The sequence below is a fragment of the Chaetodon trifascialis genome, chromosome 20, assembly GCF_039877785.1.
Source record: "Chaetodon trifascialis isolate fChaTrf1 chromosome 20, fChaTrf1.hap1, whole genome shotgun sequence".
Lineage (NCBI taxonomy): Eukaryota > Metazoa > Chordata > Actinopteri > Chaetodontiformes > Chaetodontidae > Chaetodon > Chaetodon trifascialis.
In genome coordinates, this window is record NC_092075.1 from 6,344,952 (window position 1) to 6,359,750 (window position 14,799).

At 44.8% G+C, this 14,799-nt stretch overlaps 3 protein-coding genes across 3 annotated transcripts; 1 reads left to right on the plus strand and 2 right to left on the minus strand.

Annotated features, from left to right (window-relative positions):
• Nucleotides 1-349: 349 nt before the first annotated feature.
• Nucleotides 350-4,990, plus strand: atp5fa1 (ATP synthase F1 subunit alpha). Its single transcript, XM_070989384.1, has 11 exons — nucleotides 350-489; nucleotides 1,454-1,529; nucleotides 1,660-1,829; nucleotides 2,099-2,272; nucleotides 2,597-2,763; nucleotides 3,378-3,678; nucleotides 3,788-4,012; nucleotides 4,093-4,200; nucleotides 4,281-4,425; nucleotides 4,527-4,677; nucleotides 4,765-4,990. The coding sequence occupies exons 1-11, from the start codon at nucleotides 430-432 to the stop codon at nucleotides 4,841-4,843; spliced, it is 1,656 nt and encodes a 551-aa protein (XP_070845485.1). The 5' UTR covers nucleotides 350-429; the 3' UTR covers nucleotides 4,844-4,990.
• Nucleotides 4,991-6,016: 1,026 nt separating this feature from the next.
• hwa (huluwa) lies at nucleotides 6,017-8,563 on the minus strand. The gene is made up of 3 exons (XM_070988359.1): nucleotides 7,988-8,563; nucleotides 7,250-7,448; nucleotides 6,017-6,183 (listed from the first exon to the last, which is right to left on the minus strand). The coding sequence occupies exons 1-3, from the start codon at nucleotides 8,561-8,563 to the stop codon at nucleotides 6,017-6,019; spliced, it is 942 nt and encodes a 313-aa protein (XP_070844460.1).
• Nucleotides 8,564-9,524: 961 nt separating this feature from the next.
• LOC139348965 (dnaJ homolog subfamily B member 5) lies at nucleotides 9,525-13,436 on the minus strand. Its single transcript, XM_070989407.1, has 4 exons — nucleotides 13,181-13,436; nucleotides 12,313-12,571; nucleotides 11,406-11,959; nucleotides 9,525-10,397 (listed from the first exon to the last, which is right to left on the minus strand). The coding sequence occupies exons 1-4, from the start codon at nucleotides 13,286-13,288 to the stop codon at nucleotides 10,164-10,166; spliced, it is 1,155 nt and encodes a 384-aa protein (XP_070845508.1). The 5' UTR covers nucleotides 13,289-13,436; the 3' UTR covers nucleotides 9,525-10,163.
• Nucleotides 13,437-14,799: the final 1,363 nt, after the last annotated feature.

Genomic DNA, 14,799 nt, shown 5'->3' on the forward strand with positions numbered 1-14,799 from the left:
ACTTTAGCATTTCAGTTTTATTTTTCTGTATACTTCTACTCCACCGTATTTCAGAGGCAAATATATCTGACAGCTTTAATATGTCTGCAGTTCATATAAAATTATTGGATATATACGTTTGTATAAACATTTAAGTGTTGTTTGGACCAGTAATATTTAAATGATATGTTTAAATGTTTTATTAGATGTATTGAAGATTTAATTACTTATTTATTTGTCTATTTCTGAATTAAAGTGTGACCAATCCAACATGACACACCGCAACATTTTGGAAAAATTAAGTTAGAAAAGAAAAAGAAAGACTGAAAAATGATTAAACGTTTATTTTGAAGTACTTCCGGGTCAATGTGACCTTTCTACAAACCGCTGCCGTGTCCGCCATCCTTCTCTCTCCGCTCCGGTGCAGGATAGACTCGGTCGGACGCCAACATGCTGTCAGTACGCGTTGCTGCGGCCCTTGCCCGCACTCTGCCTCGACGGGCTGGATTTGTAAGTAACTTTAAATTCTGTGTGCTAAGATTTGTTTCGACTTTCTTCATAAAATCCGGATTTAATTCACACGAAAAGACATGGCGGTGCTGTGCATGCACACGTCTTTGCACCGGAGGACACCGGGCCCTTCGCTGAAGTTAGGCTAGCTAGCTCCCACATTTGTAGCCGACAGACAGAAACAAACCACCCACAAGACATTACAGTACATTATTAAGGATGACTAGACGATTATATTGATTTCCCAGTTGTGTATTATGGCGTTAATGCATTGTCAGTGGATGTGGCCAAGCTAAAGTGCAGTAATGACGAATGCAATTTGGTACTGAAGGTCAGGTTTGCCTCACTCCGCACGCTAGCTTTTACTACAGATGCATTTGCCAGGCAAAGCTTTGCGTTGTTGTTTATGTATTTATGCTGACGTTATGTTTAATATTATAGTATTCTGGCAGGATGTTATATGAACTGTTGGGACGATGACTCTGCAGACTGCATGATGTGTGGTCCGTTAGGTCTTTTTAGCTACTGATAGTAATTTACAATGTAATCTGAATGGAAATATATCAATTTTATATTTGGGTTATTCCCAGTTTGTGCCTCTCATGTGCTTGCATTACATTCGAGCCACAGATGTAAGCACATCAACATTTACAGCTGAATTTGTTTCTAAAATCCTCACAGACTCATATACATCACACAGACAAATGATCATTTATGGTTACTATTTTTTGTTAACAATAGGAAACAGAGTGGTTTCTTAGTAAATGGGTCAAAAGCCTTTTTTTTTCTATTATTGTGCAACAATCAACATGTCTTTGAAACAGTTTTAACAAAAACTGAATGTTATTCATCAGGTTATCTGGGTTTACCTAATAAATTAGCAACAGATTTTATACTAGATTTTTGGTCCATTTAAATAAGTGATTACATTACTGATCTCTTTGCTTGATCCATTGTCTTCAAGGTATCAAAGAATGTTGCTGCAGCCTGTGTAGGAGCCAAGAATCTGCACACTGCCCGTCCATGGCTGCAGAAAACAGGTCAGTGTCTCCTGAAACAGGAATTGACCCACTGCTTTCTAAAATAAATTGTTAACAGTTATTCAAAACAGGGTTTCCAAACCTTTTAATTGCTGGACGTTTCTTGATTAACACTTTATGTACAATAAAGGCACGGCCGAGGTGTCGTCCATTCTGGAGGAGAAGATCATGGGAGCTGACACCAGCGCTGACTTGGAGGAGACCGGTCGTGTGCTGTCCATCGGTGATGGTATTGCCAGAGTGTACGGACTGAGGAACGTGCAGGCTGAGGAGATGGTGGAGTTCTCCTCTGGTCTGAAGGTAAGACCGACGTGGCAGTTTTACTTCTACAGCTTAATGTTTGAGATGATTGGACATCAGACACCTTTGATTGTACACGTTTAACCAGTCTCTAAATTATTTGTAGTCACATGTAATTAGCAAATGGCAATGCTCTCTTCTTTCTCTGAAACCTCTTTCAAAGGTTTCTTCAGTAAAGCCAGTGACCACCAGTTAAACCAGTGGTTGTACTGGGTAGTGCCCATGTGTAAATAAGAGTGGTAGTAACTGTCGGTTCTTCTCTTTTCCAGGGCATGTCTCTGAACTTGGAGCCCGACAACGTTGGTGTTGTGGTGTTTGGTAACGACAAGCTGATCAAGGAAGGCGACATTGTCAAGAGAACAGGTGCTATTGTAGATGTGCCTGTTGGTGAAGAGCTCCTGGGCCGTGTCGTCGATGCTCTGGGAAATGCTATCGATGGAAAGGTAAATGATGATGACGATTAATGCAGTTTGTGCAGAAAAGGTACATATTTCTTGCCCATATCCAGCAAATAAGATGGAGAACAGCCATTCATTGTCTTAAAAAACAATAAAAGATTCTTAAAACATATTTTATAGATAGATAGATAGATAGATAGATAGATAGATAGATAGATAGATAGATAGATAGATAGATAGATAGATAGATAGAGAAGGTTGACAGTATCACAAGATTTTTTGATGGACTAGTTCATAAGTGAAATGTGAGAAGTTAGTTAAAAGCACTCCTGATGGGTTTCCCCCCCCCCCCCACTATTTCCCTGACAGGGCCCCCTTGGCTCAAAGATCCGCAGGCGTGTGGGTCTGAAGGCCCCCGGGATCATCCCCCGTATCTCTGTGAGGGAGCCAATGCAGACTGGCATCAAAGCTGTGGACAGTTTGGTCCCCATCGGTCGTGGACAGCGTGAGCTCATCATTGGAGACAGGCAGACGGGGTGAGGGGACCCTGCTCAAAGTGAATTGTTGAACACATGGCAGCATTTGATGTTGTTCCTGGTGATGTTGAAAGGCTGTTACAGTCCTCTCCCATAAATCCTGTGACAGCCTTCGAACCGTTTCCCTCTGTGGTTATAATGTGTCTGTCAAAGGCTTTCAGCTGCACTAACGCACTTAAAGGTGGTGCAGAGTTCACGACTTAAAGCTGGAGTGTATTGAGCACCAAAGCACAAGACTGATGCCTAGTCCTCATGTACCCAAGTATTTTTTTAAAGCAGGATTTTTCCTCCATTCTTGAAAAAGATTGCATCTACGCAAGCACTCTTTAAAAGAAATCCCCTTCAAGAGTATGCCAAACCAGCAAGCAGTGTTCATCCTAACCCTAAACCCATGTTGGCCAATCAGAAACCTGACAAAAAGCTATTACCAGTAGGATACCTGCAACTATAGGTCCAACCGATCACATCCAAAACTGGTGATATAGTGGTATAGAAAAATCTGTATGTTAGAAATACCTATGTACGTGTGGACGAGGCATCAGATTCACGCATTTCCAACATAGATCTGTTCGTCGGTGTATCCCTGGTGCTTACTCTTGAAATTTGTGTCCCAGCAAAACTGCGATCGCCATCGACACCATCATCAACCAGAAGCGCTTCAATGAGGGAACTGATGAGAAGAAGAAGCTGTACTGCATCTACGTCGCTATCGGCCAGAAGAGATCCACCGTGGCTCAGCTGGTGAAGAGGCTGACCGATGCCGACGCCATGAAGTACACCATTGTGGTGTCCGCTACTGCCTCTGATGCTGCTCCGCTGCAGTACCTGGCTCCCTACTCTGGCTGCTCCATGGGAGAATACTTCAGAGACAATGGCAAACACGCCCTGATCATCTATGATGATCTGTCCAAGCAGGTGAGTTTATGTCATCAGATTTTAACACGGGAACACCAGCTGCTGTAAATCATGTCAAAGGTGATTAAGCTCGCAGGTAAACCTGACCTTGTGTGATGTCTCTCTACAGGCCGTCGCCTACCGTCAGATGTCCCTGCTGCTTCGTCGCCCCCCCGGTCGCGAGGCTTACCCAGGAGACGTCTTCTACTTGCATTCCCGCCTGCTGGAGAGAGCCGCTAAAATGAACGACAACTTCGGCGGCGGCTCCCTCACAGCCCTTCCTGTTATCGAGACCCAGGCTGGTGACGTGTCAGCCTACATTCCAACCAATGTCATCTCCATCACAGACGGACAGGTGAGCGTGCGACTCGCCGACTTGCTTCACCCCAATTAAAATCCAGAACCACGGTCACTAAATGCTGTTCTGTCTCTCAGATCTTCTTGGAGACTGAGCTGTTCTACAAAGGCATTCGTCCCGCCATCAACGTCGGTCTGTCTGTGTCCCGTGTCGGATCTGCTGCCCAGACCAGGGCCATGAAGCAGGTTAGCCTTGTCTCACCTCTCACCTGCAGCTGTTATCACAATGAATGCCCTCTGACTGCTTGATTTCTGTGCATCGCCAGGTGGCCGGTACCATGAAGCTGGAACTGGCCCAGTACCGTGAGGTGGCTGCCTTCGCTCAGTTCGGTTCAGATCTGGACGCTGCCACTCAGCAGCTGCTGAACCGTGGCGTTCGTCTGACTGAGCTGCTTAAACAGGGACAGTACTGTGAGTGTTCACATTTATTATTGGCTTATGCTCAGCAGGCATCTGTCAGAAAATGCCTCCTTTCCACAGACGTCTTGTGACTGCTCGCTTTCATCTTTCAGCTCCAATGGCTATTGAAGAACAGGTAACAGTCATTTATGCTGGTGTGAGGGGGCACCTGGACAAAATGGAGCCTAGCAAGATCACCAAGTTTGAGAACGCGTTCCTGCAGCACATATTGAGCCAGCACCAAGACCTGCTGTCAGCTATTAAGTAAGTTAAAGAGCCTCTGAGCTGATTTTTGCATTGTGATTTATATTCTGTGTGTGTATTTTGTAACCAATCTCTTCCTCGTTGCAGGGCTGATGGCAAAATCTCTGAGGCGTCCGATGCTAAACTGAAGCAGATTGTGTTGAATTTCCTCTCCAGCTTTGAGTAAAGTCATGCTTTTTGATCTGGTTGTTTTCTTGTTTGCAAAGTGCAGCGTCGTCATACTTTCTATGAACTCACAAAGAAATTCAAGTGGCACTTGATCTTTAATGTACAGATATCTCTTAACAGAGAATAAAGTATTCCAACTAGTTGACTTGATCGCCTCTTACTGTGTTTGGAGAACTGATAGACACTGAGCAGTAGACTATATTCCTTTAGATTTTTAATGTTGCTTTCTGTTCCTCTGACTTGATCAAAGAGCTGATGTATGAAATCATCCTTGAAAACGTGTTTTTAAATACACTTTGAAAGGACATGTGCAGCTGAGAGCTGGTGACTATTTGCCCAGAAATAGTAGAAATGAAAAACTTAGAACTCAATGGGGCTTCATTGATTAATTTACACAATGGAAACATTAGGAATTACTTTCATGTCCATAATTCTTGGATAATCAGTTCAGGTCAGTCAGGCTTTCTGATAAGCAACCATTAAGCCTTAAATCAGTTAGTTCTAGATATTTTATCACAGTGTAATGTAGCTACAGTGAAGACATAGTAGAAACAAGGGTAAAGCACCAATACAAGTGACACTACAGTGCCCCCTGCTGGTGAGGAGTGGCACATGACATCCAAATCAGAAAAGAGGTGCATTAACTTAAATTGATTCCTTAATGTTGTGTGCTGAATTCTGCTTTCAGTGTAAATTCTGTCTTAAATCCAATTCTTGTTTGATGATAATTTCATTGAAAAGATGAACATAATCAAGAATCACTTCATTCTAAATGAGTCTTTAATAGTCAAAGTGAATCAAAACATAAACAATAGGAGTGAAAATACATCTTAATGTGAATGTTTATGGAATCCAGAACTGGCTGTTAACATGAAATAGTGACTACAAATGACATTAATGTAAGTGAGGATGTGTAAAAATAGTAAATATGTCACAATAACAAGTGAGGGTGCACAGGAAATATTTCAGTCTGAATAAATCAGTGGCAGAGTGCATTCTTCAAAAACTGATGGTGATTCAAACTAGGATAAAGTCATAGTGATTATTAGTGAGACTAAATAAATTAGGACTTTTACAAAAAATAAAACATGCATAGGTTATTTAAGTTACATAAATAAGAAATAAAAACATAAATAAACTTTAAAACTACTGGTTGCACTGACAGCACCCATCACACCCAGTACTGCTTGGTGTGCATCGCAGGTCTGTGGTGTTTGTGTTTGGGAACATTGTTCTGTCTGACGTAGCAGGGGTCATAATAATCCCACTCCAAGGCCGAAGCCAGAACGCCGTTGGACAGACCGTCACTGTCTGCTGACAGAATCCGCAGAGAAACGCCTGCAAGGGAATCATAGTTTTCATTCACACGGTAAAAATCATTTCAAAATATTACGATTTGAGTCCTAGTTTGTGTGTGATTTGCAAATATTCTTGCATTTTAAGAGCTAAACTGTTCCTGCCCTTCTCAGCGTTCCCACGAGCTTCCACGTCACACTTGTGTGAGTTGTCTACTGGATTACGATTGAATCCCAAACTGGTCCTCAGGTCACAAAATCATGCTCATGCACTCGTCCTAAACTCATATTTTTGTCCCTCTTGAGCAGATGAATGTAAAAGCAGCCTCCTCTGCACATTCAGCGTTCTGCAAAGTGACGCTCAAACATTCAAATCAAGTAAAGTAAGTAAAACACAGTATTTTCGAGCAGCTGTGGGACTTCAAATAAAGCAGATCAACTTTGAAACTTGCTGACGGTGAATCCCAGAGTCCCCCCTGTAATACTTTATTCGCTGTCACCAGACAGCTTGCCTCTTATTGGTGCTGGTGTCTAAACTTTTGGCAAATGCGATACTATAAAGCAAATCCTAGGAAATTAAACTGAGCAACAGCACTTTAACGTAACAGATGCGTTTATTTATTTCACATAACAAAAACATTTTGTGTTGAAAAGTGCAGGTTCAGGGAAAAAGATTTCAGCTTTCTTGATTAATCCAGGCATTACTGACGATTGCCTACAGAGAATCAGGCTGAAATGATTTACAGAGGTCTCATCCAACATTAAAATACACTATCCATATATATTGCACATGTAGGAACTTTAAATGTCATTAAACTTGTCTAGCTTCAAATCAGTGCCCACCTTGTTCCCCACACTCTTACACTTTACTCACTGCTTGTCTTTCATTTGCATAGTAATGTCAGAACTTTGCAGCAGTCAATTGTTAAACAGCTCTTTAAATGACTTTGTAATTAAACTTTCATTCAGAAAGATAATTTATTAATGATCAAGATCAAAGCATATTGATGTATAATGCTCTCTGTGTCGCCCTTTTATTTAACATGTCTGCAGTGCTTAACATTAGTTATTAATGACAGCTGCACTGATTACAGGAGACTGAGGCGTACCTGCACTGGCACCGAAGTCGCTGTCCAGTCCAGAACCCACTGCGGATGCGTGCAGGCAGGACGCCTCTGAGGGCGGGCTGGCGTACTCACACTCCACGTCTGCTTTGTCAAACACGAGCACTGCAACACCTGGGTTCACATCTGTCAGCATTTGGTAAGTACTGCTCCGACGAATGTGACCCACATGTTCAGCCTCCTGCTGCAAACACAGGAAAAAAATACAGACCTCACACTCATTTTTCTTATTCTTACATAATATGAGTATTGGATACAGGTTTTACATTTTCTGATCAACCAAAAAAGCAGGTTAGGGTGGCCCACACAGAGCAGCGCCTGCAGAAACACACGCTTCAAAATGCTCATGGCTCACACTCGTCTGCATAAGGAGACCTTTTGCACCACATGAATCATGAAACATCAGGTTCACTGTACATCACAGCTGGATTACTAACCAGGCAAAGTGGGCACCTTCCCCACAGGGCCCAGACCTACAGGGGCCCTTAAAAATCTCAACTTCAGCTTCGCTTGGTAACATGGGAAAATGCAGCAGTAAAGCAAATAGTGTCTAAATGTGTTCATTTGGACGTTTTTGTTGGAAGCATAACATGAATATTTAGGCTATGTTTGCTGCAGCAGTTTTTGGATTAATATCCACCAATCAATCAATTTTCAAAACTACAAAAATGGCCATTGATCCTGTCAAAGGCTTTCTCTTTATGCAGAGATATTTCCACTTACTGTTGGAGAGTTTGGCGGAACAAGGTTCACTCTGGTTCCAGCCTCTGAATCACTGGACTGCAGCAGCCCCGGTGCGCTTCTGCACCAGGCCGCTTTGCCGATGCTGCTTGGCCGTGAGCCGGAGGGCGGGTCCAGTCTCGGGGAAGTGGCCCTGATGGTGCTCGGCGCCCTCAGGGACCCTGAGCCGGTGGCACCATCGGGCCGCAGCAGCCGGAACCCGTGATCCAGCCCGGCCCTCTCCCTGGACGAAGCCCTGGAGGAGGTGACGGGAAGGTGCAGGACGGGCTCCGACAGAGACATGCAGGCTCTCCTCCCGTCCTGCAGCGGAGGGAAGGCCACGTCCGACACTCGTCTGACCCTTTGCAGGGTGGACTGCAGAAGCATCTCCTCCGCGTCCTCTCGCTTCTGTCTGCTGCTCCTCTTTGACAGGATCAGCAGCTTGTAGCCCAGAAACAGGCAGTTGAGCAGAAGCAGGATGACCACGCAGGGTATCAGCAAAAGGACGACCAAAGTCAGGTTCGTCACGGGGAAACCTTCAGTCAGATCTGATGGGGCGCTCTGACTTGTTTGAGACATTTCATTCCAGAGGACATGGAGGGTGACTTTTACACAACTGCTGATCTCAGTTGATATTTCACGTTGCGTCTGAACGCACAGGTGGTTCAATCAAGGTGGGCTGCTTTGTGTTTTCATTTATTTAATAGCAACACGCCAGCCTGACTCTCAAATATAAACAGCCTCCAGATGTGACTGTTGTCCTTCATCCCTCTTGTCTTCATCATTGTAGACTGTCAGTGTTAACAAAGCAAAGGTTTGACCTGGACGGCTTTGCTGCGCGCGCTCAGTTAGGCAGCCGCGGATCAACAGGTGTGTCCTATTATGTGCGGGTTGTCATAACTGTCATAGCAGCCAATGGCCGCTAGATGGCAGCACGTGTCCAGACTCTTACATCGCTGCAGAGACGCTCTTCAGGTGATTTCACGGACTGCAGTGTCTGATAGAGTGGTGGAAGAAGTACATGTAGGTAAAAGTATTAATACCAGACAAGTCCTGCATTCAAAACCTCATGTAAGTAAAAGTGTTATCAGCAAAATGAACTTAAAGTATCAAAATACAGGTATATGTTTTATGTGTTTTGAATGCCCAGAGTTTCTTGAAGGTGACAAAAAATAGTACAAAGTGTACATAGTACATTCTTCAAAAAGTGTAATCTAAGTGTAATATTTCTTCATCTGGAAATGCTCCCAGTTAGTGTTTTACTGTTATATCTGGTGTTTTTGGATTCATATTACTGCTGCATTCATGTGTAGCTAATTCTAACAGCTTTATATGCTGTTGAGTAGTAGAGCTTGTTTTGCAGTAGAAGTATGAAGTTGCATAAAATGGAAATACTCATGTTAAGTACTTGAGTGAATGTGCTTAGTTACATTGTCCCACTGGTCTGGCAGTTTGCTGAGGACTTCTGTTGTCCACTTATAAAGTCCGCTGTCTTTTAAAATACGCGTTTATGACAAAGAACAGCGAAGAACAAGAGTCAAATTCTGTGTTTTTCTTTATTTTTCATGCTTCCAAACATGTCTCTGTCAGGTAATAATACATCAACGTTGCAGAATATATACAAACATTTCAAATAATTCAATAGAACATTTGACAGATGAATCTCTCTTAGAGACAATGTTTTTGCATTTTGTACACAAAGTAGATCTTTGTACACAAGTATATTTTGCTATTGTAATAAATCAATGCAAAAGATCAGTCATATGAACACCATATAACTATAATAAAGTTGTTTCATAGCATGTTTCTACCATTTAGGTTTAAGGAAGTCTATAAAGACTTGAATAGCACACTGATATCCTGCTGTAGGTTTGCAAGTATAACAGTACAGATACCATCTCATTCAAGAGAAAGGCTTTGAGTCAATGGACGCCCTCAGATACCAAAGACCCCATTCGTCTTGCTGAACTCACTGCTCGTGCGGCATCAGAGTTGTTGTGCGTCGTGCCTGCAGAAAGTCAACTACAACTCACTTAAGCGCTACTTGCCATTTCCAAACACAATAAGAGGTTGTGATGGGTTGTGATACTAGCACCTTGGGCAAGGCTGTGTTTGTGAACTGATAACGACATACACACATGGTGAAGCTGCGTCAATCAGGCCATTGGGTGAGCGCAGTCTAGCACTGGGCCAGGCTGTGCTTGATGATCTCGCGGGACTGTGGTGGGATCCTGTCGGGGAACAGCACCTGGAACTCCACCACCAAGTCGCCCCGCTGCGACGGGCTCTTGGGCAGGGGCAGGCCTTCGCCCCTCAGCCGCCGCACGGCACCTGGTTTGATGACATCGCTGCACGGCAGAGGCATCATCCGGTTGTCAAGTGTTGGGACGTTGACTGTGCAGCCACAGAGAGCCTGGCGGGCGCAAAAAAAAAGGAAGAGAAAAAGTTAGTTCTGTAGACCTGTTATATTTAGAACATGTTTCGTAAGGCTCTCTGAGTGGCCTCAATGGGATGTAGTACACTTGGAACAACAACAGCGAAAAAAATAATCAATTAAATGCCTGATCTTAAAAGTGTCAAGTTGCATAACAGATAAATATGGAGCATCTGTGTCTGTGAAGGCATAATGATTTTCTGTGTTATGCAACAAACCGGTGTTACAGATGTTATAATCGCTGCCCTATTTCCTGCCTGTGTGTGGGAGTTAAGTGCTTTAGTGACTGAAAGGAGCCATAGGAAGATGGAGGGGCTCTTTGAAATGCCAGTCTCTGTGACTGCTACCCTGCTAATCTGCGCGTGGGTTGGCAGAAGTGAGAGTCAGCGGCGGAGCGAGCCAGCATCTCTGCCTCGCTGCCTGCCTTGTAAAGGCAGAGGAGTCTGCAGCACACATAGTAGCTGAGAGGGAGAGTGAAGTGCGATTCGTGGGGGCAGTCAGCGCCGGGGCTAAATTTAGCTCCTGCTCTCTCTCCCTCTGCAGGGGCTGATGAGGTAACTGAGGCGTTGGCAGGCTGCTGCTGCTGCTCTGTTAGCGGGGGTCTGACAGCCCGTTGTAAGCTGGTGGCTGAGATGCCCGTGACAGAACAGGACAGAATGTTCTGCCCTGAGTCTGCATTCAGAGATATTCGCCTCCCTGCATTTGGCAGAGATCGTACCTTCTGCCTTGTGTCTTATTGATGCCTTTCAGTAATCGATTTTCTGCGGTATTTGAGAGTGTGCATCATTCCACTGTTATGTAAAGTGTGCTGGATGGATTTGAGCCTGTCTCCGTGTAGGTGTAGGTGGTTGGCTGAGTTACATCGTATATCTACTTATAGACCAGCCACATGTTTCATAATAAATCTCTCATTAGGTGAGGACTGATAGGCATCAAACTCTTCACCCGGCCAGACCTTTAAGCCTGATGTAAATGCACCAAACTCACCTCTTTGAGGGTGATCTTGGCAGTGAAGACGATGTTGGAGCCGTCTCTCTTGTACTGGCTGTGCTCCTTGTCCCTGAGAATGAAGGTGATGTCTGCAGGGGTGCTGTTGGGCGTCTCGTCTCCCTCTCTGGGGAAGGTGATCTTGGTGCCCGCCCTCCAGCCTTTCTTCACCACCACGTTCAGCACCTTGTCCTCAGACCGCAGGCTGCGGCTGTCGGGGTTGAGGCGGCTGCGGGTGATCTTCACGTGCTTCGTGCAGCCGTGCAGCACCTCCTCCAGGGTCACCAGCAGGTCGTGCACCACCTCGTCCCCCTGCAGCCGCCGCTGGCCTCTCCGCAGGCCGCCCTCGTGGCCGGCGAACCCGCCCACGTGGCTGAAGGGGAACCGTCTGAAGGGGTTGAAGAGGTCGTCTTCGCTGTCGGCGTCATAGCCAAAGAAGATGTCGAAGTGGTCGGAGCCGTGGAAGAAGGAGGAGAAGGTGGCGTGGGGGTCACCGGGGAAGTTATTGCGGAAAACGCTGCCTTGGCCTGCCATTGACATTCCATTCTTAAGGCCTGAGAAACACAAAGAAACAGAAAGAGTTCAGTTAAATTCATTAAAATCTGCAGCTTTTCTGACGCTTCACTCTTCCTCTCCTTCTGGTTTTCTGAACATCTGCTATTAGGAGTTTTCACTGCCCCTGAATAATTCAGCAGCGCCACAGCTGTCTGCGCTGCACGTTTAGCTGGTTTAATAGGAGTGGAAGTATTTTAGTCATCATCCTCCCACTGCTTATCAGTATTTAGCCTTGAAGCTGACATGAATAGTTAATCCACCAGCCTATGCTACAGCAATTAGCCAGATGGCAGTTACTATTTGAGGCTTTTAACTCCTGTAAATGAAATCACAGCAGCGTCAAAACTCTCACCTTCTTCTCCGAACTGGTCGTATATGCTTCTCTTCTTGGGGTCGGTCAGGATCTCGTAGGCCTCTGCGATCTCTTTGAACCTGTCCTCTGCATCGGCATCGCTGTTCTTGTCCGGGTGGAACTTGAGAGCCAGCTTCCTGTAGGCCTTCTTGATCTCGTCTTCGTTGGATTCATGGGAGACGCCCAGAACTTTGTAGAAGTCCTTGCCCGTGGGCTTGATGGACAGGCAGGGCGTGTCCTGCTCAGACTTGGTGCTCTCCTGTGGAGACAAGAACATTCAGACATGAGACCGTTTAATTGTTTTCATTCATTCATATTTTTGTTGTAATGGTGCATGGGCATCTCAAGAGTTACATGCTGCAAAAACAGCTGATGATGAATAAGCATGCATATTAAATCATTCATCCTCTGAATATAAAACAGGACAGATGATGTCCCAGACATCCTCCACACCAACTGCTGCACAGTACCTATGAATATGCAGAAATTCAGCCCCCCAGCGGAGGCTGTCACGGGGAAAATCCCCTCATCTCTGCTGCTGTGCAGCTGCACATCCATAAATTTTAATAAGCTGATGCACAACTCAACATGAGAGAAGGGGGGGGGGGTCAAACAATTTCCCCCAACGACCGAGATTCTCTGCAGCGATTGGCTGAACGGGAATCAGCGGCTCTCGCATTTGAATGAACCCACAGCAACAGCAAGCAGTCAATGAAGGATGCCGGCACATCAGAGATGACCGCTTTAAAGCGGATGTCACTATAAAGCATGCCGTGTGTGAAAGTCCAGCATTCGAGCAGGATATTCAACTCGCTCTGATGTAATCATGATTTAGCGGCTTTAAAAGGACAAAAAACAAAGTACTCACCGCTGATGATGCGGAGCCTGAGCTGTCACCTCTGTGCATAACTCGCACTTTGCACTTGACATTGACATTTTTGTGCTTCACGCCGAACTGAGTCCAGATGAGAACCATGATGAAAGGCTAGAAAGTTTGGTTTTTCGTGGTTTTGGGGGTTGGGCGTGAGGGGCGGCTACGTGTCGCTGTCCAGTCGCGCTGGTGCTGAAATCTCTTCGCTTTGTCTCCGGCTTCGTCCTGCCTGAGCTCTCCTCGACTCTCTGATAAATACCGCCGCGGCAGCTCCCTTACTATACTCTCAGCCGCCCACGCAGCGTGACCGAGCTTTCCCCGGGACCGCCCATTTCCTCACGCGCGGCAGGGGATGCCGGTGTCCTCGGCTCGCGCGGTGGAAGGCCATTGGTGCGCCGGCGATGATCACGCGGATGTTGCGGCCTCCTTGTCCATCTCGAGACTTGTTTCCGGAGTTCTTGAAGGCGAAGCCGAGCAGGCAGTCACGACACAGTACAGAGTGTTTTTTTCCTTCCACAGTCTGAACAGAACAAACCAGACATGCAGTTGCAGGACGCTGCCGGCTGCCCAGACAGCCTCCAGACCGTCACTCAAACGTCCTCAAATGACTCCTCCAGCACATTTTGTACATTTGAACTCGAGCCCACGCGTTTTAAGGCTATTATTAATGATAAGGCAATGCATATTTGCCGTGCATGAGAGAATGCAGGGAGCTAAGGCTGGTTTCTTATTCTAGTGGTTTTGTGAGGACACTGTCCAACAGCTATTTTAAGCAGACTAATATTCTGCAGTGGTACCAGTGTGCAAAGGTAAGCAGGCGGATATGTGAAGGAGCATATTCAGGGTAGGCTATATGATCAATTAATGTTTACATAAAGGTTGACACAATAATATGAAAGTCTGTACATGCTAATGCAATTCAAAGAGATGGCAGTAACAGAGATGGAAGCATCCAGAACCTTTACTTCAGTTAAAGTAAATACATTCATGTGAAAATACTCCAAGTCTTGCATTCAAAATCGTACTTAAGTAAAAGCACGTTATATGATTAAAATGTACTTAAAGTTTCAAAGCTAAAATGAGTAAATCTGCAGAAAAATGGGCACTGCAGCTGATATATTATTACATATTACATTACATTATTAGATTATTAATACCAGTGCATCATATGTGTAAGTAGCATTTTACTGTTGTAGCTGGTTGAGGTGTTAGTTTTACTTTTTAACACACAGTTCAGCTTTATAGTCCAGTGGTTTTGGCCAAGAATGAAAAGAGTCCCACTGCATAAATTTGTGTTCATTTTATTTTGGACTCTACTTTTGGACACTTCAACAATGCAGATTATGAGCTTATTATATGACTTTTATGTGATATTCAAGTAAAGTACAAGTAAGTACTTGAGTAAATGCTTGAGTCGTTGCTTTCCACCGCTGCATAGCACAGCATCATACCACCGTGTTGAAGTAAACAGGCTCTTTGCACGTGGTGGTGTTGTTGTACTGCATTGTGTTAACACTCATCTGAATATAAACAAAGGGTGGGGAGAGAAAATGTGTGCCCTACAATTTAACATAATCCAGAACAAAAGTACAGCAAATTAAAACCTTAAAAATGCC

Excerpts from the sequence above, each read along its gene's own strand:
- LOC139348965 (XM_070989407.1), bottom strand. The coding sequence starts at position 13,288 with ATGGTTCTCATCTGGACTCAGTTCGGCGTGAAGCACAAAAATGTCAAT. Across the intron at positions 12,572-13,180 it reads CAGGCTCCGCATCATCAGCG|GAGAGCACCAAGTCTGAGCA; the intron begins GTGAGTACTTTG and ends TTGTCTCCACAG. Across the intron at positions 11,960-12,312 it reads CGACCAGTTCGGAGAAGAAG|GCCTTAAGAATGGAATGTCA; the intron begins GTGAGAGTTTTG and ends TGTGTTTCTCAG.
- atp5fa1 (XM_070989384.1), top strand. The coding sequence starts at position 430 with ATGCTGTCAGTACGCGTTGCTGCGGCCCTTGCCCGCACTCTGCCTCGA. Across the intron at positions 2,273-2,596 it reads GAAATGCTATCGATGGAAAG|GGCCCCCTTGGCTCAAAGAT; the intron begins GTAAATGATGAT and ends TTTCCCTGACAG. Across the intron at positions 3,679-3,787 it reads ATGATGATCTGTCCAAGCAG|GCCGTCGCCTACCGTCAGAT; the intron begins GTGAGTTTATGT and ends GTCTCTCTACAG.
- hwa (XM_070988359.1), bottom strand. The coding sequence starts at position 8,563 with ATGTCTCAAACAAGTCAGAGCGCCCCATCAGATCTGACTGAAGGTTTC. Across the intron at positions 7,449-7,987 it reads TTCCGCCAAACTCTCCAACA|CAGGAGGCTGAACATGTGGG; the intron begins GTAAGTGGAAAT and ends CTGTGTTTGCAG. Across the intron at positions 6,184-7,249 it reads CGACTTCGGTGCCAGTGCAG|GCGTTTCTCTGCGGATTCTG; the intron begins GTACGCCTCAGT and ends ATTCCCTTGCAG.